This window comes from Hippocampus zosterae, chromosome 7 (genome assembly GCF_025434085.1).
Source record: "Hippocampus zosterae strain Florida chromosome 7, ASM2543408v3, whole genome shotgun sequence".
In the NCBI taxonomy this organism is placed as follows: Eukaryota; Metazoa; Chordata; class Actinopteri; order Syngnathiformes; family Syngnathidae; genus Hippocampus; species Hippocampus zosterae.
In genome coordinates this window covers 26,172,568-26,192,061 of record NC_067457.1, presented here as the reverse complement: position 1 = coordinate 26,192,061, position 19,494 = coordinate 26,172,568, and the positions used below count along the sequence as shown (strand labels likewise).

The following is a 19,494-nucleotide window of genomic DNA, read 5'->3' as shown; positions in this document are numbered from 1 at the left end:
GGTTTTGTGTGTGTACCGGGGTACTTTGTTACTAAATAGACTTCGGGTCATGGGTGACACTCACTGACGATCGGTTTGTTGTCTATTTTAATCGAATTAACGAAATGTAATTTAGCAAATTAACATCTATTACATCTGTTTATTTGTTAACGTTTTATTTTTACACTCCAAGACAAACCGCGCTCTTTTTTTGAAGCAGTTCCGGTTTTATTGTGAAAGCGTGCATCGTTCGTGCGCTACTGACGCACACAAAAAAGACGCATTAATCGGTGAAATCTTTACAGTGACAAATAAATATAAACGACAGCGGGGCCTCCCCACTCCCTGAGTGGGAGGCGCCGCGATTGGTGGTCGTCGTTCGAAACCGAAAAGTCCCGTTTGCTGTGACGGTCATTCGGACGTGACATCGGCGAAGTGAGAGCCGTTTCCGCATTCCCGTCGTGAGCTTGACTGTTGACAATCGGGGAGCGTTTCCCCGGGAGCCCAGCCGAGAGCAACGCACCACCCGCCGGGTGAGTAAGATCGCCGACCCCGCGTACCAGCACTCGGTGCTCTTTCCAATTGTTCGGCGCGTGGCACGATTGGCTCTTCCATAGTCTTGCCATTTAAAGACAAGTGCTGCTATTTGTATGGCGCCCATTTCCTCGACAAGTCACAACAGTTTTACATATACAGTACGTGATATACGTGACGTACACGTTCAGACGATACACACCAATATTGGCATATTTTCACTTTTAAACGTGTCTTTTCTATTTTAGAAGCTAAAGAGCGCCAGTATTGCATTATATAGCTCGTCAGACACAAAGGTTGCCTGTTCGTAGACGCTCCTAAAAAAAAACTTCCAATTTTTATGTCAGCTGATGCCAAAACAAATATGATTTTTGAAACCACTGAAATGTTTAGTGTTGAAATATACAATCCGGGGGGATGAATTGGCCCTCGCGCCCCTTTTTTCATAGGAATCCGCAAAGACTTAACTCTTCCTGTTCAATCTCAGTTACCTGTCTTGGTCCTTTGGGTTTTTTGGTGCATCCCATCATGATGAAAATGCCCAGCCAATTACAAGTTAATAGATGAAACTGGTGTGGGGTGGAAAATTTTTCTAACTTTCCAGGGGCACTTGCACTCGCTTTATAATGGCAACTCCTCCAAATGATGGTTTGCTGCCCACATTAGGTGGCCGAGCCATCTGTCCCGTCTACCTGCTTCTATTTGGGCCTCATTTGGACAAATGTCCAAGTTGGGAGTTTGGCCAAGCCTCAGAAAGCGTCCCAAAGGGCTGCTTTCAGCAAAACTGGACGACTCCCGGTACAATCCTCATGCAGAGGCCCCGGGAACTTTTTGTGTCTCTCGTGACGGTCGCTATGTCCACCCGATTTTTTTGCGTCAGTAGTTGACATGGGTGTCGAACGTTCCAGGGAGCAGTGCTGAGTGGCTTTCGGTGGGGTGGTGTTACGGACCTCTGAAATAAATACATTTTCACCGGGATACGCAGGCTCACAGAAAAATCTGAAGCTTTTCCTGATTGTTGAGGATTTGGAATTGGGTGACTATGATTAACTATCGTGTTATCAGCGCAAAAGTAGACCCACAAAGATTTAACACTGCACTAACGATAATGATTTGGAAGGACAGTGAAAATGACAGCCTGCTCATGATAGTATGACGGCTTCACAGCGGGGGTGCTACAGGCCGCGCAGGAGGCCCAACGACCGTTATTGTCAAGTGGGCGGCATTATTCAGCCCGATGCGAAAACGGGAGTCGTAACCCGAGTTCCTTCGGAATGACAATTTTGCAGCATGTCATAACACGGTATGGGAAATTTCCCAGCATTCTGGAACGCATCGTCACTCACTTGTCCATGCAATAAAACAAAAGCAATTTTGTTGCCGTGACGAACGCATGAGAGAAAATGACTGATTGGCATGCTTTTAGATGACTGCAGCGTATGTACAGTACGTCTGCGTCATTCCCTGGAGACTGGCCACTCCTTCATTTACTGGATTTCAACACAACATGCCAGACAGAAAAAGAAACACGAGAAATGTTTGAAAGTAAATCCAAGTTCATGGATAACACAACGTTACAAGCCGCTGTTATAAAAAACATCTCCACGAATACTGCTGTCATTCCGAGTTAAATTATCATCCTGTCTTTTTTTTTTTGTTTTGTTTTGCGCTGTGCAAATTCGGCTTGGATGGTTTAACTGTCGCTGCTTGCCGCAACCACTGAAGTCAGACGAAAAGTGGAAGTTGAGCACAAGTGGTGTGCTCATACTTTGAGGCGTGTCAAGGGGGAGCGACAGCAAAAGTCATGTGTCCTCATCCCGCATCAGAAGCGACAAAAATAATGAGCTGCGCCTCACGTGTAATTAATCGGTGGCGTCATTGGTACAACGCGATTTTTGTCAATTTATTGAGATTTCAAAGTGAATTCTCTTTTTTGACATCCAAATCAACACCAGTACTGTTCTGGATTGCGAGTGATTAAGTAAATTGTAATCTTCTCAAATATGGAAACAACCCCAATTTTCCCATACGATTTTTTTTAGCTTTTTTTTTGTATTTTTCCCAAAACAGTAAACGTGAAAACTAGTGGGTAACAATTTAACCCCCCCAACACATTTTAGCATCGAAAAAGAATCTGTCAATTACCAACGTTGATCATTTCCCGTAAGTTTGTCCTAAACGTATTGCGTGCTGGTCTTTGTTCAGGCGCAGCCATAGTGGAAGACCATGTGCCATTTGTGGTTTAATACAAGTGACCTGTCCACGGACAAAGACTAAGGAAGAACCCGTGTGAAGTGAATCGACATGGCCATGTTCAAGCCCGAGAATGTGGAGGACTTCTATGAGATCGGGGAGGTGCTGGGGAGGTAGGGATGCGTACAATTTTCAAATGACGTGAAAGCTAAACACAGGGGGCCCACAAACGTAACCTTGAGGGATCCCTCGAGTATTTTTCTGTACCTCAAGCTCGGCATTCCCCGTAACGTCTCTCTTCCCGCGCAGCGGCCATTTTGGTGAAGTCCGTCGGCTCCGAGAGCTGGCCACGGGAACGTACTGGGCGGGCAAGTTCGTGAAGCTACGCAAGACATCGTGCAGCCTTCTGGGCCTGGAACGGAGCCGCGTGGAGCAGGAAGTGGAGGTGATCCAGGCCCTGCGGCACCCCAACATCATCGCCCTGAAGGATGTCTTTGAGAGTCGCGCGGAGGTGGTGCTCATCCTGGAGATGTGAGTTGACCGGATGTTTAGAAGGGTACGCGTGAATGCACCAACACAAATTTTCCAGACTGAAAAGTCGGTACCTACCCGTGTCTCTCCGTCACCTTTTACGGACGAATCCCAGCGTGAGCGGCGGCGAGCTGTTTGACTTCATCGCCGAGAAGGAGATCCTGATGGAGGACGATGCCATCGAGTTCATGAAGCAGATCCTGGACGGGCTGGGCTTCATGCACGGCAAGAACATCTGCCACTTCGACCTGAAGGTAGCAACTTTTTGGATGCGGGCGGACTACGAGCCGCGAGTATTGAGCTCATTATGTCCGCTGCATTCTTTCAGCCAGAAAACATCATGTTGTCGGACAAAGGATCGCCCCATCCCAACATCAAACTCATCGACTTTGGCCTCGCCCACCAATTTCTACCTGGGGAGGAGTACAAGAGCACCAGTGGCACCCCTCAGTACATCGGTCAGCCTCACTCATTTGATTTATCAGAATACGGCTTTGATGCTAATGCTATTTCGCTAGCAATTCGGGAGCTGGAATTGGGTCTGTCTCAGTGACAGACTGAAACTGCCGATGTCTTTGTCTCATTTCTTCTGGATGAATGTAATAGCTTTTAGCTTATGATGGAAGGTAGCGCTCATGTTTTTGTCCCGTCTCGTGCAGCCCCGGAGGTGATCAATGGCGAAGCCCTGGCCACGGCCACCGATATGTGGTGATTATGCTGCACGCTTCCTGGCCTTGCTCACTCTGTGTGTCCCGCACGATTCTTGAAGCACACGTTCCCACCTTTCCGCTTTTTTCATGACTCTTTCTGTCCCCCTTCAGGAGTATCGGCGTCATTACATACATCCTGTAAGTTGGAAGCCTTTGGCGTGGTGCGGACTATCAAAATCAACTCACAGACCGGCTTGTGATTTGACAGTTTTTTCCCCCATACGGCGTGTCCACAGATTGAGTGGCATGTCGCCCTTCCAGGGCAACACGGATGAAGACACGCTGAGGAACGTCCTGGCCCTGGCCTACGAGTTTGACCCGCAGTGCTTCAGCACCACGAGCTGCACAGCCAAAGACTTCATCCAGAAACTCCTGGTCAAGAATCCCAAGTAGGTGTCTCGTGTGGACTACCTGCCGTCTTTTGCAACACATTCATGTTAAGTATAGATGACATTTTTAAAATTGAAAATGTCTATATTACAAGGCCAATATGTGTGTTCCAGTGACAGACTGACAGCCAAGGAGTGTCTTCTTCACCCGTGGATCAAGGTCATCTATGTTGTATGCTTTTTTTTTGGGGTGGGGGTGTGGGGGGGTTGTTTGTTTTGTGCTGACTTGCCCGCATCTGTTGCAGCCCCTGACGCGCCAACAAAAAGCTACCAGGAATCGATCGTCCATCAACATGAAGAACTTCAAAAAGTTCAACGCCAGAAGGAAGTGGAAGGTACATCACATGTGTATACGTCTATTTTTTTGCACACGTGATGCTCTTCTTGTCGTATTTTATATTTTGGCGTGTTTTTGGTATCTCTAGATGTCCTACAACATGGTTAGGATCTGCAACCGCCTGGTTCGTTTAAAACTCTTGTGTCGAGGCAGCTCAGATGCACCCGAGGTAAAAATCAATCCACTGAGCAGTCACTTCATTCGGTATACGTGGAAACGTCCACCGCATCCGGTATAAGAGCGTTAACAAAGAAAAAGCAGACTAAACTTGCTTTTTGGTTGTTTTTTTTCTTAATGCCTTACAGAGACAATGTGAAAGCGACGCAGAGGACACAGAGAGCAAACCTGCGTCGTTGCTACGAAGACGTCTCAGTAGCAATTCCTAGAGCCGGCCACCAGCGGGCACCGGCGAGCGGTCAAACTAAGGACGGACTGTTTTTATTTGGCCACGTGCAGCATTCTCACTCGGGATGTAGCATAAGATCGATCATGGAAAGTGTTTAAGCATTGATTCCGCATCCTTGACCCCCATGTACAAGTATGCATGCAAATACACGACCCCATTATTTTCCTATAATGTCATGGGAAATGGTAGCCCCCCCAAAAAAACAAAAAGAGCAGACGGAAAACATTCCCTTGATTTCTCCACACATTTTGTGCCCAAGGAAAAGCTCAATGATGAATTTCCATTCCAAAAACATTCCTACCTCAACTCACCTGTCGTTGTTGTCGCGATGGCCGCCACCACGAGAGCCATTTTGTACAACACTCATCCTATCAAGTGTACGCTTTGTGGCGTTTTGTCTTTGAGCCACGCGCTCATTCTGTGTTTAGCATCTGCTTCGTGAATTTTGACTAGAAAACAACTCGGCCTCCAACAGAGCAAAAAGGTTAGCCAATTGGATGGTGGACACTTGTGATTTTGCCGTCTCATCATCAATACGTGGACAGAATATTTGGGGTTGGATTTTGCTCTATTTTAATGCCGTCTAGATGAGTGATTCTCAAAAAAGAAATAATAATAATGGGAAATAATCACTGCCAAAGTAGAGTTCACTTCTAAGTTTAATACATTTTCATTCCATTTTTAATCAAGCGTTTGTTTTTAAACACTTATTTGGTCTAATAGACAGTCCGTTCGTTCTCTCTGTCTCACTCTCTCTATGCAGTTGAGATCCTTTTTATTTTCCTATTCAAAGTGTGCAAAGGCTTCGAATCATCCTAAATATACTTTTCAGAACTAAAATCTTGTCTTGTTCTTGATGAACACTTTGGCCTACCACGCCAGATGTTTTTGGAGCTGGCACAAAGTTGGATCAACACTCGTCGAGATCATAGAATGAACCGATTTCGTCCCGATATTCTTCCGCTCATAAAAAGGAGTACAGGGGCTGAAAAGCAAGACCTTGCTCTTGTTTTTAATAGCGTTACAAAGAAAAGCTTGGACTGGCACCGAAACGACGCTGTTGAGTGGGATTTGGCAAAAAGGGGAGAAAGAGCCGGAAACGTGTCGTAGAAGAGGAAGAGGAACACATTTGAGGAGGAGAGGAGGGCTTCCTGGGTGTTTAGCTAGAAAACACACAAGGCAGTTTTAAAAGGAAAAAAAAAGGTGAAACTGTCAAGGTCCCGTGTGTCTTGCTTACATGGAGGTCATGTCATTGAGCGCGTGGTCCAGTTCCTCGCTGATGGCCTTGTACTTGAGCTTCTGCGCGTACAGCTCGTCTGGGAAAAAGGGAACGCCACGTGAGCAACGTGGCAAGGGCAAGGGTCAAGGCTTCATTGGTCTAAAAACATCATGTACGGATGACGTTGGAGGTTCTTGACAAAATGAAACACCACGTCTCCAGATCGTAGGTGTTATCCATTTTCCGTGTCAAAATAAAATTGGATGGATATTATTTCAAGTACAAATGATAACTGCTTTACGGATTCTTCTTTTTGTACAATGACTTAATAATAGAAGACTTTTGCCCCTTACCTTCCAGATCATCGATAGTCTTCTCCAGCTTGGCCACAGACCTCTCAGCAAACTCTGCTCTGGTCTCGGCCTGATCAACACAAAAAATTCAAATCAGTATTTCCAATTATTGAAGCAATTTCAAGAGTAAAAAAAATCTCTCTATATTTCTATCCAGCCTTCCACACCTCTTTCAGTTTATCTGTCAGGATCTTGATCTCCTCCTCATATTTGTCCTCCTTCTGTGAATACTGCATGGGACAAATTCACTCCAATGAGCGTGCGAAACGGCGCACGTCATATTTTGCTTTGTTGCGATGGCGTGAAACGTCGGAGTTGCGTCGGCTTACCTTCTCCGCCTGCGCCTCCAGAGACTTGAGGTTGTTGGTGACGTTCTTCAGTTCCTCCTCCAGCTCGGCACATTTACTGGAGCGCGTGTTGTAGTCATGTTATAACAAGCACACGAGGTAAGTAGCTCTCAAGTAAACCAAGTACGTTGAGGGGCAGGTTGGAGGTACATATGGAGATAGGTCGCCATCTTGACACAAAGGGAGCTTGCAAGCTAACTCGCTGGCTAACTGGATCAGTAGGTAGATAAGTGGCGGAGATGCCATGTAGGTTGCTTAGTTGGAGAGCTAGCTAGCGACCTTGATAGGCTGGGTAGGGAACTGGCAAACCATGCCCGATCCATATCGATGCGGCAAGTTCAAAAATTGGACAAACGCAGAGACTTAAATGAACAGGAATTTGACGGTGAAGGAGAAGTACACTCACGCCTCAGCCAGCTCGGCTCTTTCCTCCGTACGCTCCAGCTCCCCTTCCACGATCACCAGCTTACGGGCCACCTGCGCCAGCGCCACGCGGGCATCGTTAACGGCTGGCCTCCTGGCAGCAAGGCCACGACACCATGCGGCGAGTGCGACTCACCTCCTCGTACTTGCGGTCCGAGTCCTCCGCGATGTGCTTGGCCTCCTTCAGCTGGATCTCCTGGAGCTCCATCTTCTCCTCGTCCTTCAGGGCCCTGTTCTCGATCACCTTCATGCCCCTGCGCGCACCAGCAATACAAGGATGACCTTGTTCCCGTTTGGTGGAATCTCGGCCTTCGTAGGGTTATTTCATCCACCGGATTTACTCATAGCCCGTGTCGCCTATTTTGCCATTGTGTGTAGAGGTCAGAAGGAGAGTTTGAAAGTCAAAAATTGTTGAAGGCTCTTATCTGCCATAACAGTCATTTCCAGAAAACCATCGATGATGTTTTGCGTTATATATTGCGCAAAGCAATAGGGTTCCATTGAACATTTTGGTGTTTAAAGATACACTTTTTCATTCTCTTTTGCTTTGTGTCAGCTTTCTATGTTGCCCCCCCCCCCCCGACGGCCTTTTGCCGACTACCTTTCGCTCTCGTCGGCTGCCTTCTCGGCCTCCTCCAGCTTCTGTAGAGCGGTGGCCAGCCTCTCCTGGGCTCGGTCCAATTCTTCCTCCACCAGTTGGATGCGCCTGTTCAAGGAGGCCACCTCTGCCTCGGCCTACACGCACACAATTCACATATTACAATAATAGATCAAATGCAAACAATTAACAAAATTTGTTTCGATTTTAGGCATAATTCTACTTGATTGTGTAGATTAAAAAAAAATAAAAAGTACAAACATGACCAAACACAAAACAAATCCTTTTCCACTAATCAAATAAATACAATGAAATGAATTTAATTCAGGGCGGCTCGGCGCTCGACCGGTTCGCACACCCGCGCCGGCCTGGGTTTTCTCTGGGTACTCGGTGGTTTCCTCGCACATTCCAAAAGCATTGAGAGCAGGTGAATGGAAGCCTCTAAATTGCGTGTGAGCGCCAGCATTTAAGGTGCTTTTGAGCGATTTGTGATATAGTCTCTCTCTTTTTTTTGATATATTGTGAAAAGCTGGCATGTGAACTTTTTATCTCTGCTGTATTTGGATGCAGAAGAGGCATAGCGCGGGCTCATTTAACATTGGAGGCTATGACGTAGTTGCCACACAGGCTTGCGCCTAAAAAGGAGCGGGGCCATTGTTAAGCTACGAGTCGAGGTTTAGCGGCTGACATCATGGCCCAAGCAGGGCCCCCGAATCCCCACGACAGCTGTGCGTTTGCGTCGGGGGGCGGGGGTCCCTCCATCCAGAGCATGAGGAGAATGGAATGCAGTGTGGCTCGATGAGGCTTGATTTACACCGGCGGCTTTTATCGGGCGATGGGACCAGTTTAGAAAATGCCGGTTGGCTTTGGCCGGCCGAAAAACAACCAGTGGTGTTTTTTGGCGTGCGAGCGCGTCACTCACGTCAGCGGCCTTCTTGTCGGCCACCTCCAGCTTCTCCTGAGCATCCTTGAGCGCCTCAGAATATTTATCCAGCTCGTCCTCCGTCCCTTTCAGCTTCTTCTGCATCTGCAGGAGTTCGTCCTCGTGCTGCGGGGAGAAAACCGCCGGCGGTCATTTTGGGGGGTCCCGAGCGCATCTGCGTCGGCCAAACGTGTCATGTCGAGCGTGGAGCGGCTCACCTGTTTGCTTCTGTCCTCCGCCGCTTTCTTGTCGGCTTCCGCCTGCTCGGCCTGGTCCAGAGCGTTCTCCTTGTCCAGCTTGAGCATCAGCATCTTCTTCTTGATGGCCTCCATCTTGGCTAACTCAAGTGATTATTCTTTTTTTCCTTGAGCAGAAAGGACAACGAGATGAAAAGGAAGGACAGACAGAAGGACGGGACGGCGGATGCCCAAGCCTGGCGACGGGGATGAGACACCAAACTCTGACCAAGATGGAGGGTGGACTTTTATACGGGGGGCAGGGGAAGGGGGACGCCCCCGCTCTGGGATCATCCCCGTAGGCGCACCCTCCGTTTGGACTTCTCCTTTCACTTTATTTCATTTGCGCACACCATTCCAGCATTTTGCACTTTTCAATACAGTAGTCATTTAAAAATCACGTTGTTGCACGCATGAAAGTTACGATGCATATTTGGCGTCCGTAGCCGTCCTTGGCGGTGTATGAGTTGATCAACTTGATTTGATTTCCTGTTCATTTTAATTCAACATTTCCAGCAGTCTTTTTGTCTGATCAGGGTTTCGTTATATCAAATGTCAAAGTTAAAAGTGAGTCTTCTTCTTCTTCTTCTTGAAATAAGAAAAGGTTACTGTGTGTGCGTGTATGTCCTTAATCCTGAGTAATGCTACTAGTTTAGGATGTTGACTCACAGCTGTTTGGCGCCGTCAAGTGAGCGCAAGTCTGTTCTAATCTAGTGCGACACCCAGTGAGTTTGCACTGCGACATACCGCAATGCCGCAGCCCCGCCGCTTGCTCTCTGACTCAACGTCAACAACAACGTGGCCCACACCAGCCTACAAACTTGAGAGATAGCATGTGGGCGCGCACAAAGTTGAGAAAGCCCTGCGGTTACAATCAGGGGATGTGGCGCTCTTGGATGCGGCCATCACAAATTGGTCGAAATGGCCATTGCTACGCAGCTGCCACCCTTCTTAAGTGCCTCTCATGAACCCAGAATAAAGTCTCCGTGTTTTAGCTGGCTTTTCCTGACATTTTTGCAGTCGCATCACTGGTTCTACTTTTGAAACTGTATAGAAATAGATCACCAAAAAAACGCATTTGAACAGAGGTGTGCAGAATTTTCATAAGCACTTTATACACACACACACACTCGATTATACCAACCAGTTCTCACACCACAACCAGAATATGTATTTTTTTATGAATGATATATTTCTCACTATGCATCATAATCAATCACAAATCCTCAATACATGCCCCCTGGTGTTTCTTTACTGACCCGAGCCTCATAACGCATATCAAAAGGGTGCCGTGCATCTTCCAACAGGCTTGAATAGAAGTGAGAGGCAATAAAGCAGCTCATTAAAATGCATCGTCACTGAGGTGCCTGTAACGGTGCGAATGAGCGAGTGAACGAGCGAGTGAGCGAGTGAGCGAGTGAGAGAGAGAGAGGGAGAGAGACGTCCAACCGGATGGCACGCACAGAAGAGACGCTGGCTGGACATTCCTGCCTTGTAACTGTAGTCCATCACCTGGCCTGGGCCGACTATAATTGGGGGTCTCCTGGGAGAGAGGCTACAGTGGCAACGACAAGCGTATATATGGACTGACAGAGGGGGGGGGGCAACAAGGGGTTGTTGGGGTGGGGGGGGCATGACTATGTCAGTTATTCCCCTCTGCGGGCCCCTGTAGGTTATTAATAAACCTCTTTTGGCTGACATTGTCTGCGGGATTACGATGAGGGACTGTGCATAAGTGTCCGTGCGCTTCTTTCTTTGTGGCGTGAACCTTGACATCCTACTTTGGTGCCATGAAAAGTTTAAAAGCGATGAGGAAACAATAACATTCCACATGAATATGTCACTCCATTCATTATTGTACGCCGCGCCAAACTGACAAGTGTTTTGAAAGCTCCACGGCGTTTATTTCATTCGTCCGCGTTTACAATCCATCCGACAAAGAGTTGGCATTCCTTTCAGGTTAAACAGTAAACAAATACAGCATGAGCTTCATATAATGTCAATCAATCATTTTGGATCTGGAAACATCACCTGGGAACCTCGTAACAAATGTGAATGGCGGAAAACTGAGAGCGCAGCTGAAGAGACATTTGCAAAATACAAATGCAGCGTTTTTTCAGCCAGAAGATTGTCAAGCGGCTTTTGGAAGGAAAAACTGGAGTCTATTGCACTGAATGACAAATTTTGCAGCACACGCACACAGTTGATTTGATGGCCTTTTAAATAGGTCATCTTTAATCAGTTTCTCTTTTTATGGATTTATAACACACATCTTTTTTCATCCCTTTTGTTCGGTAAGTAAATCATGCAAATGACACACACGCACAAGCCTTTAAACGGGATAGCAAAGCGGCTCAGTCAATAAATTAAATGATTGATTCAAGATATAGTGTAGATGCGCACATTGCAGCATATTGCCATTTCTGTTGGAGTGTGCCAGGGACACTTAGCTTGTTAGCGGAAGATCAAATCTCCTCTGGAATGTCTTGAAAATCTGTGGTGGGGAAAAAGCGGGATGAGTGACAAATGAACAGGCATCAGGCTCCCCTTTTATGGCCAGTCATCAAAGTTTGTTGCCATCCCCCGCCCACAGGCAACAACAACTATGCCTTGACTACATTTTTCTTTTACAATTTAGCATCTTCAATCTGTCTACGATGATTAGACTGCAAACTGGAAGTTCCATTTTGGTAGGAAATGGGTGAAATCTGTGCTGGTAGTTGTAGTTATGACTTTCAGGTTATCCCATCAGGCGTAACATTTGGGTAAAAACACTCCCTCGAAATGGCAACTTGAAATGAAAATGGCCGACTTCCTGTCTGCGTTCAGGCATGGCTTTTTCAGACTTTTTTGTGCAGATGCTCATGACTGATGCACTGACCAAGTTTCACGGGGCTGAATTTTCAAACTATAATGGTTGAAGTCTGTTTTTTGGCAAGTTGTCAAACTCGGCCCCCTAAAAATGGGCCAAAATGTCTCTAAAATGGCTGCCTAACAACAAAATGCATTCGCCCCCGCGGAAATTGAATGGCCCGTATGTTCTAACCTCTGGAGCTTTCAGATGCCTCTTGTTCTTCAACATCATCGTCGTCAGACGTCATGTTGACCTCCTCGTCGCTGCCTTCCTGAGGAGCATTTGATTGGCGTGCCTCGTTGTCCCAGTGGGAACTTGCACTCAAAGCTTCCCTTCCGGACTGGACAAGTCTCAAATTAGTGTATGAATAAAGCGTGTTAAGCAAAAATACATGCGATAATTGTTCGTATTGATTTTATTGTAACTATTATTATTTATTAAATAATTTCATTAAATAGCTGTTTAATTGATGAATTGTAGGTTTTAAAAAAATCAATTTTGTATTTATATTGCACTTAATTGAACGGTGTTTGTTTGTTTTGTCTTCTTTCTTGCCATATTCTTGCTGCTGGAGGCTGTCAATTTCCCCAGTGTGGGACAAATAAAGGAGATCTTATCTTATCATACTGTATAAGTGGAAGAAATGTTAAACTTTTTGACTAGATTTTACGAGCAACATTTTAAATAATTATATTGTGAATAATAACATTTGAAAAACAAGAACGAAATATTTTATGCTTAAAATGAATTCTCTTGCAAACGCAGTTGCTTTTTTTCACCTCAACTAAGAATGACATCTTTCGGTCTTGAAATGTCAACGCGGCCCCCGCTGTTTTTCTTACTTGCGAGGGCGCCACGAGGTGCTCCTGCGAGGACGACGGGTCGCCGCAGCCCTTGATATGTCGAAGCTGCTTCTCCAGCTTGGCCCGAGCCTTCTCGCTGTCTTTGAAGCGAGTCTCGGCGTCGCGCAGCCTCAGCAGCTCCTCCTGCAGCAGGCTGTGCTGTCGCTGTAGCAGGGCGAGCTCGCCGATGGTAGCGCCGGTGGCGGCCTCGCGGTTCTGTCGCCAGGAACCCGCCGACGCCGGCGATGCTGCGTCCTCCTGCTGCAGGAGCAGCTCGAGGATGGAGTCTTGCTTGATGACGGCAGCCTGCGGGCCACACGCATAATGGCTCCTGGTCCACTTTTCTTTTTTTTTTCTTAAGTCATAAATGGAGTCCAAACCAGAAATTTACATCCGACTATGTGAAAAAACACGTTTTGGTTTGTTTTTCATCCTTTTAAAAAAAACCAACAACAATGTGATGTCACTAGTGGCTGTTGCGTCTTCCAATCAATTGAGCCCATTATCCACGCAACTCACCTGGAGTGCATGGAGGTATACGCTGAGATTCATCAGCCTTTGACAGACTTCCTGTCCAAGACAACACAAGAGAACATATTTAGCGTCTACCCAATATTGTAGCGTCTCTTAAACCGAAGCTCACCTTTGTTGTTGACAACTCATTAGCTCCATTAATGAGAAGATCCCGATCATCTAGACGGAAGAACAAGCACCGCATTAAAAGAAGAAAAATAAATAGTTGAACGACTTAAAAGTCAAATTCAATTACCGGCGTCCGTCACGTCCATGTGAGTGTGATGGCACAAGAGCGGGACATCAATGCTGGAGCCCAGGAGGAGATCGCTCAGTCGGTCCACTGCAAGGAAACATCACCAATCACACCAGTGCCACCACTAGCGATAGAGTAATGTAGTCATATTTGTTTTTTTGTCTTACCCTCGGCTGTGGCATCCAGCAGGAACTTCTCCGCCCGGGGTGCTTGGGGGGTGTCCGCCCGGAAGAGATAGCGCGTGACGGGAGGCTCCAGGTCGTCTTGGCAAGTGGTGACCTGGGCCAGCTCGCAGAACAGGGTCACCCTCTCCTGCAGGAGCTCCAGCATCTCCCGATCCTTCTGTTGAAGGTCCGCTGAAAACGTGCAAAATTCAACCGACCCATCAACGAATCCGCTCGTCGATCGGTTGGCTCATTTAGGGCTAAGCAGACCTTTGAGTCTCCTCAGATGGGCCTTGTGCTCCGTCTCTATGAGGGGGAACTCTTCCCGCGATGGACACCTGAGCGCAAACGACAAACAAACACGGATGAACAAACATCGTATGGCAATTACTCATGTGCGGTGGTCTGTATTCGGTCTCTCCCCCAACTTGCTGACGGTGCGCTGGATTTGCCGTATCCACGCGTTCTTGTCCTCTCTGGAGGCAGCGTGCACCTCGTACATCTCTGGCGGTGAGCAGTCGCTGATCAGGAACATGCCCCGTTCCTGGTTGGCAATGTCCCTCACAATGAGGTTCTGCAGGGACAGTACAGGAGGCTTGTCCTGGAGACAGACAAGTGTTATCGGTACACCTCTGCCATACCGTCCATCCTTGCATCCTAACTACGTCTGTGTGCAGCTTACCAGGCATGGAAAGATGTATCTCTGATCTTTCTCCTGAAGAAAGACCAGGATGTCCGCCATCAGTAAGACCTGGACATCTACACCAAAACGGACCTTTTGTATTTTTTGTCATACCACCACAAAAAGGGCACAGAAGAACTCGAAAACTAAGCTAAATTCACCGCAAAGGAGAATGGGCTCGGCAGCTCGGTACAATCGAGTAAGTATCTGAATGCTTTATTAGTTCCAGACATAACTGCTCTGAAAACGTTTTACTTTTCTCTCTCTGCTACGGTTGCGTTGTTTTTTCAGCAATCAAGGCTCCCTGGTCAGTCACACTTTGTCAAATTCAAAATCTCCATCTGCTCGCCCTCTTCCGTCAAATCTGGTGTTCCTCAAGGCTCCTTTTTCAGCCCTCTCCTCGTCAGGACCCCTCCGCCGTCAACATCCTCCCACTCGATCAAATCCTATTGGATCCACTTCTACTGCTACACAGATGGAACCGAATCTCACATTTAGTCAGTGACAATTAACAATGTTAAAATGCTGTTTACAACAGGCCTCTGTTTTGTTTTTTTCTCAGACATTTGCAGTTCAAGTGACTTGGCATTATTTCACATGGAGGGGGGGGTGAAAGGTGCTTTGACATGGCAACAACTTGTACACTGAGATCTAATGAGTCTGCAGCACCTCCCGAGGCTGACTCCCAAGAAAGCATAAGGCCAGAACAACGCAGGCCAGGACCAAGATGGGTGGAGAGGGTACGAATGATCCCCTCAAAGCTCAGTCGCATCGGGTTCTAAGGGAGGGCACTTCATTTTGACAGCGCCATTAGAGGGGTGGGTGGGGTTGGGGTGAGCTTTGGAAAAGATTTGTATCAAATAGTACTGTATGTGTGTAAATATAGAGCGAGATCATGAGTGGGCGCCAGGGAAGTACAAGTGTCTTGTTTTGGAAGCTGCAGAGTCAGCTTGACAATTGTAGCGGTGAAGAAAAGTTCATCACTGTGACATAAAACCAGAATGAAGAACTACTCACCATATGAAGACAGACATAGAATTGAGAGGGACAGGAAGAGGTGGTACTGATTCCAGCGCAGCCCATATAAAATGGACAGATCAACTTCACCGTGGCCCTAAATATTTTTGCACCTTTGAGTCGGGATCCTGGGGTTTTCCACATCAGCGTTCCCTCATAGACGAGTTTGCGGCGGAGCAGCTCGGCGGGCCGAAAAAGTCCGCCGTCCCTCACCCGGGTCTCGGCCCGCTGGTCCAGCTTGGCCTGGATCTCCTGCATTCGCTGCGTCTTCTCCAGCTCCTCCATCTGTCGGACAGGACGCAAAATCACTCGCATCACAATCAAAAACCGGTTTGCGAGTCTTTTTTCCCCAAAAGGTGACAATACCTGTTGATCTATTGAATTGAGAAGATCTCTGACCATGCATAGAGCTTGGGCTACGGAGGATGCTTCCTCCTCATCATCTGTGAGACAAAATAAATGCAAGCCCATGGAGTCGTGGCTGTCACCTGCTAATTGTGCTGATAGCGTCATCAAAGTGTGGCAATTCACCGACGCTGTTGTCCAGAATACGTTGAATGAGGACAGGATACTTGGAGATGCGCTGCGTCACCAACAAGATGCATTCCTGGATGCCATGGCAACGCAGCCAGGGTCCTCGACTCACACGCTGCAGACATATGGACACAAACTCGCTATCCACTCACATATATATATATATATATATATATATATATATATTATTTTTTTCGGGGGGGGGGTAGGTGGTCCTTTTTTGTCCCCCCTCTCACCCGAATGAAGCACTGAAACCTCTTGTCTCTGGCCATCATGGACTTGTATAACTTGACTGCCTTCATGTGGCGACTGCAAAACTCTGCGTACGTTTTCTGCATGTCATCCGCACTCTGGCCGGAAAACTGGAAAGAGAAAAAATATTTCTTGCTACTGGGATGTGAATACCTCACAGGGAGCCATTTTTCCCAAACCGCACCTGCTCCAAAAGTATGTCACCCAGGCGGCGGATGGTGAAGTTGCAGTCGGACTCGGGCTGCAGGCTGGCGTTGCGGCGCAGCAGCAGCTGCGCCAGGAAGTGCGAGTGGATGCTGATCAGCTGATCCAGACAGGGGAACAAGGCGTGCAGGGTGCTCGGGTCCAGCTGCAGCTCCTCCAGCAGGCCCTGCCGGAAGACCCGTTCCATGATGCGCAGCGTGCGCATGTGGTGCACCTCAGTCTGGATCAACTCTGGGCGGAGACATAAAATGGCATGTGATTGCGTGTTGCGGTCTCTTTTACTCATCCGCAGATGGGCGGAGTGAGAGGTCTTCACCGTAAATGACATCCTGCCTCTTGATGACATTTTTGCTGTGCGCGTGAAGGTAATCCATGTCTACGGCCATGCTCCACGAGTCCGCCTTGAAGTCCTGGCCCTCCAGCTCCATCTCCTCCAAGACGGAAGTGTAGTAGTCCCCTTTCACGAGAACATCAACTTACAACGCTCGAAGTTCGCTGGCGGTCCTCACGGGAGACCGTGTGTACCGTCGTCGTTGAGGGACTCCACCGACATGGCCCTGTTCCTGAAGCTGAGGGAGTCCGTGGACTGGGACAGGATCCGGCGCAGGCCCAGAGGGGAGTCGTCGTTCAGGTTCCTGCGGCAGACGCATTCGAGCACATCTTTCATTGCGCTTGCTCTTCTTTCATTCGGCACATTGAGCTTGCAGTATGAAGTGGCATAGGTGAAAAACAAATCATAAAATATTCACGCTGTGTCTAGTTTATTCTGTAAAAGACATCTTTTTTGGGTTAAAAATCAAATCAAATGAAAAGTCAACTACAACTTGCTCACCCCGCAATGTTGTTCGTGGAGACACTTTTGGATAGTGCGAGGCCAGAACGTCCTCGACGAGATCCGAGAAGGGAATGCCGGAGGCTTTCCGAAGGGTAGATGGCCGACGTGGGACGCTCGCGCATTACTGGATCTATACATTAAAAAACGGAGTTTGAAAAATCTCATAAATAAATAATAAGAACAACGACAATTGATTAAGGTACGATGAAGAATGCCAATAAGTGTCTCACTTCTGGTGCGCGGCGCGACATTCTGCAAAGAGGCGTTATTCCGCATGAGGGCCGTCTTCTGCTGCTGCGTATGACAAAAATGTAAATGGCCATATTAGAATTGTCAAAGAAAGCCACGCATTCAGCAAAGTTTCAAGATGCGATGCCTCAGTACAAATGACAAAATGGCGTCTTACCCGCTGTTTGACTTTGGAGCAGTTGGGCAGAGCGTCTCTGCAGCGGTTGTGGATGGTCACGTTGCATGCTGGGGGATGGACAGAAGACGTCCGTCATTTCTGCTTTCTGCTTGGACTGATTGTGACGGATGGATTTTCCATGTTAAAAAGATGGCCTTTGTTTTGGCTGCGACTTACTGGGACAGCAGAGGGCCTCCTTGGCCGTGATGCTTTTATTGCAGGCTGAGCAAAGCGTGGTTCCCGACACTGTGAGGGAGGTGAACAGGTGGCCGTTGTTGTAGCGGGCCTCCCTCTCCCGAGCCGCCTTCTCTCGCTCCCTCATGCGCTCGCGCTCTTTATTCTGGGGGGAAAAGGAGTCAGGAAGTGGGATTACGTAAAGTCAAATGCATCGTGACAAATACAAGATTCACGTCTGCACAGTTAAAAGATTGGTTAATAGTCTCTTTATTCTCAAGGGGGGGTTTCTGCAATTATGCACGGATTTCCTCAGTTCGGATGCGTGTTTCGATCCCATGATGGTCACACTGTAAAAGCAGAAGTCAGAGTGAGCAGATTGAGGCAAACAAAATGCTTTAAAGCGACAGTTGTATCAATAAATGCTCTTCTATTCGCTGGCAGGTGCTATGTCATTGACCCGTGGAGGCACCAGACACTTTTTAGGACATGGTTCTTGTTGGCTGAAATGCAGACACAAATGACTGGACTGTGATGCAGACGTGTTTTCTCAAGAGTTTACAACACTGGGACTTAATATTTTGTGTGCGTGTGTAGGCGTTATGCTAAGCGACATGAGCAACCTTAACTCAAGGTTAGCCGCAGCAGAATGGGGAACAATAGAATAAATAAATCAATGAACTTTTTTACGCCCCCCACTCCCATCACGATCCAAATTCCTCAAACCTACATCGACATATTTTTGCTACCTTGCAGAGGCCCTGGAGATTTTCACACAGAGCAGCGATACCACATACACCAATGGCCATTTCTATGGCAACGACTACTCAGCAAGAGCACACACACCGCGTATAAGCAAACACACACCTCGACACCCACGGACCCCGGGTATCATTACTCGGTGCAGTACGGCTCGATAGGCATGATGGGTGCAGGCCCGTGTGAGCGGGCCCCTGCATGCGTGTCACAATCAGGAAACCATAGTGGCAGTCAAGAAGAAGAGGAAGTAACACACACACACACACACCAACACCGAAAAATTCATGCACTTGGTATTCATGTATCATAAAGTTGCCCGTTTGTTGCTGGGTTTTTTTTTTTTTAAATAGAACCTCATGATGGTACACTCACCCTCAGATTGATCTCCCTCATCCTCTCCTGCCGCAGTTTGGACAGGTTGGCCACCCGGGACATGTTGTATCTCCTCCAGAAAAATGAAGTTAAAACTAAATGAAATATCCGCTGTTAATTTTTGACTCAATCCGTGGCTACATGATAATAAGAACAAAGTTTGAATATTTATTTTCACTGGCCAACTGCGATGTGCCTCTGCTTCCAGTGAAGTGTCTGTTCCTGTGAGAAATCTGACTTGAATCATCATCACTGCCACCCCCACACTTTCACGCACACACACACACACACACGCGCACCAACAGAGTGCGTGCCGCTATCACAATGCCTCATGGACTATTATTTGCTTCTTTTTACATGCCAGTGTATTTTGAGAGAATAATTTTATCAAATCTTATCACAGCCACACACACACATACAGTTTACATTCATGTTAGCAAGTGCATACCACAT

At 47.4% G+C, this 19,494-nt stretch overlaps 4 protein-coding genes across 6 annotated transcripts in view; 2 read left to right on the top strand and 2 right to left on the bottom strand.

The window, feature by feature from the left end:
- Nucleotides 1-19,494, top strand: part of s100v2 (S100 calcium binding protein V2) — a 50,016-nt gene that overhangs the window by 30,488 nt on the left and 34 nt on the right. The gene's annotated exons all lie outside the window — the stretch shown is intronic.
- Nucleotides 323-5,270, top strand: si:dkey-240h12.4 (death-associated protein kinase 2). Of its 2 annotated transcripts, XM_052070197.1 has the most exons (12): nt 325-512; nt 2,719-2,879; nt 3,016-3,237; nt 3,353-3,491; nt 3,566-3,695; nt 3,897-3,945; nt 4,059-4,085; nt 4,184-4,336; nt 4,451-4,496; nt 4,582-4,671; nt 4,762-4,842; nt 4,979-5,270. In XM_052070197.1, the coding sequence occupies exons 2-12, from the start codon at nt 2,818-2,820 to the stop codon at nt 5,057-5,059; spliced, it is 1,080 nt and encodes a 359-aa protein (XP_051926157.1). In that variant the 5' UTR covers nt 325-512; nt 2,719-2,817; the 3' UTR covers nt 5,060-5,270. The 2 variants fall into 2 exon arrangements, with proteins under 2 accessions (XP_051926158.1, XP_051926157.1); XM_052070198.1 differs by lacking the exon at nt 4,762-4,842 and having other exon boundaries at nt 323-512.
- Nucleotides 6,205-9,403, bottom strand: tpm3 (tropomyosin 3). The gene is made up of 9 exons (XM_052070215.1): nt 9,160-9,403; nt 8,942-9,067; nt 8,023-8,156; nt 7,558-7,675; nt 7,405-7,475; nt 6,981-7,056; nt 6,819-6,881; nt 6,652-6,721; nt 6,205-6,395 (listed from the first exon to the last, which is right to left on the bottom strand). The coding sequence occupies exons 1-9, from the start codon at nt 9,271-9,273 to the stop codon at nt 6,313-6,315; spliced, it is 855 nt and encodes a 284-aa protein (XP_051926175.1). The 5' UTR covers nt 9,274-9,403; the 3' UTR covers nt 6,205-6,312.
- Nucleotides 11,058-19,308, bottom strand: arhgef1a (Rho guanine nucleotide exchange factor (GEF) 1a). 2 transcript variants are annotated; one of them, XM_052070118.1, is made up of 23 exons: nt 19,042-19,308; nt 18,778-18,863; nt 17,914-18,076; nt 17,737-17,804; nt 17,561-17,624; nt 17,328-17,460; nt 17,021-17,130; nt 16,812-16,952; nt 16,476-16,726; nt 16,276-16,401; nt 16,037-16,154; nt 15,872-15,948; nt 15,619-15,790; nt 14,489-14,565; nt 14,235-14,407; nt 14,077-14,144; nt 13,810-13,998; nt 13,643-13,729; nt 13,517-13,566; nt 13,393-13,443; nt 12,874-13,179; nt 12,224-12,371; nt 11,058-11,671 (listed from the first exon to the last, which is right to left on the bottom strand). In XM_052070118.1, exons 3-23 carry the CDS (start codon nt 18,056-18,058, stop codon nt 11,643-11,645), a joined length of 2,583 nt encoding a protein of 860 aa, XP_051926078.1. In that variant the 5' UTR covers nt 18,059-18,076; nt 18,778-18,863; nt 19,042-19,308; the 3' UTR covers nt 11,058-11,642. The 2 variants fall into 2 exon arrangements, with proteins under 2 accessions (XP_051926078.1, XP_051926077.1); XM_052070117.1 differs by lacking the exon at nt 18,778-18,863 and having other exon boundaries at nt 19,042-19,307.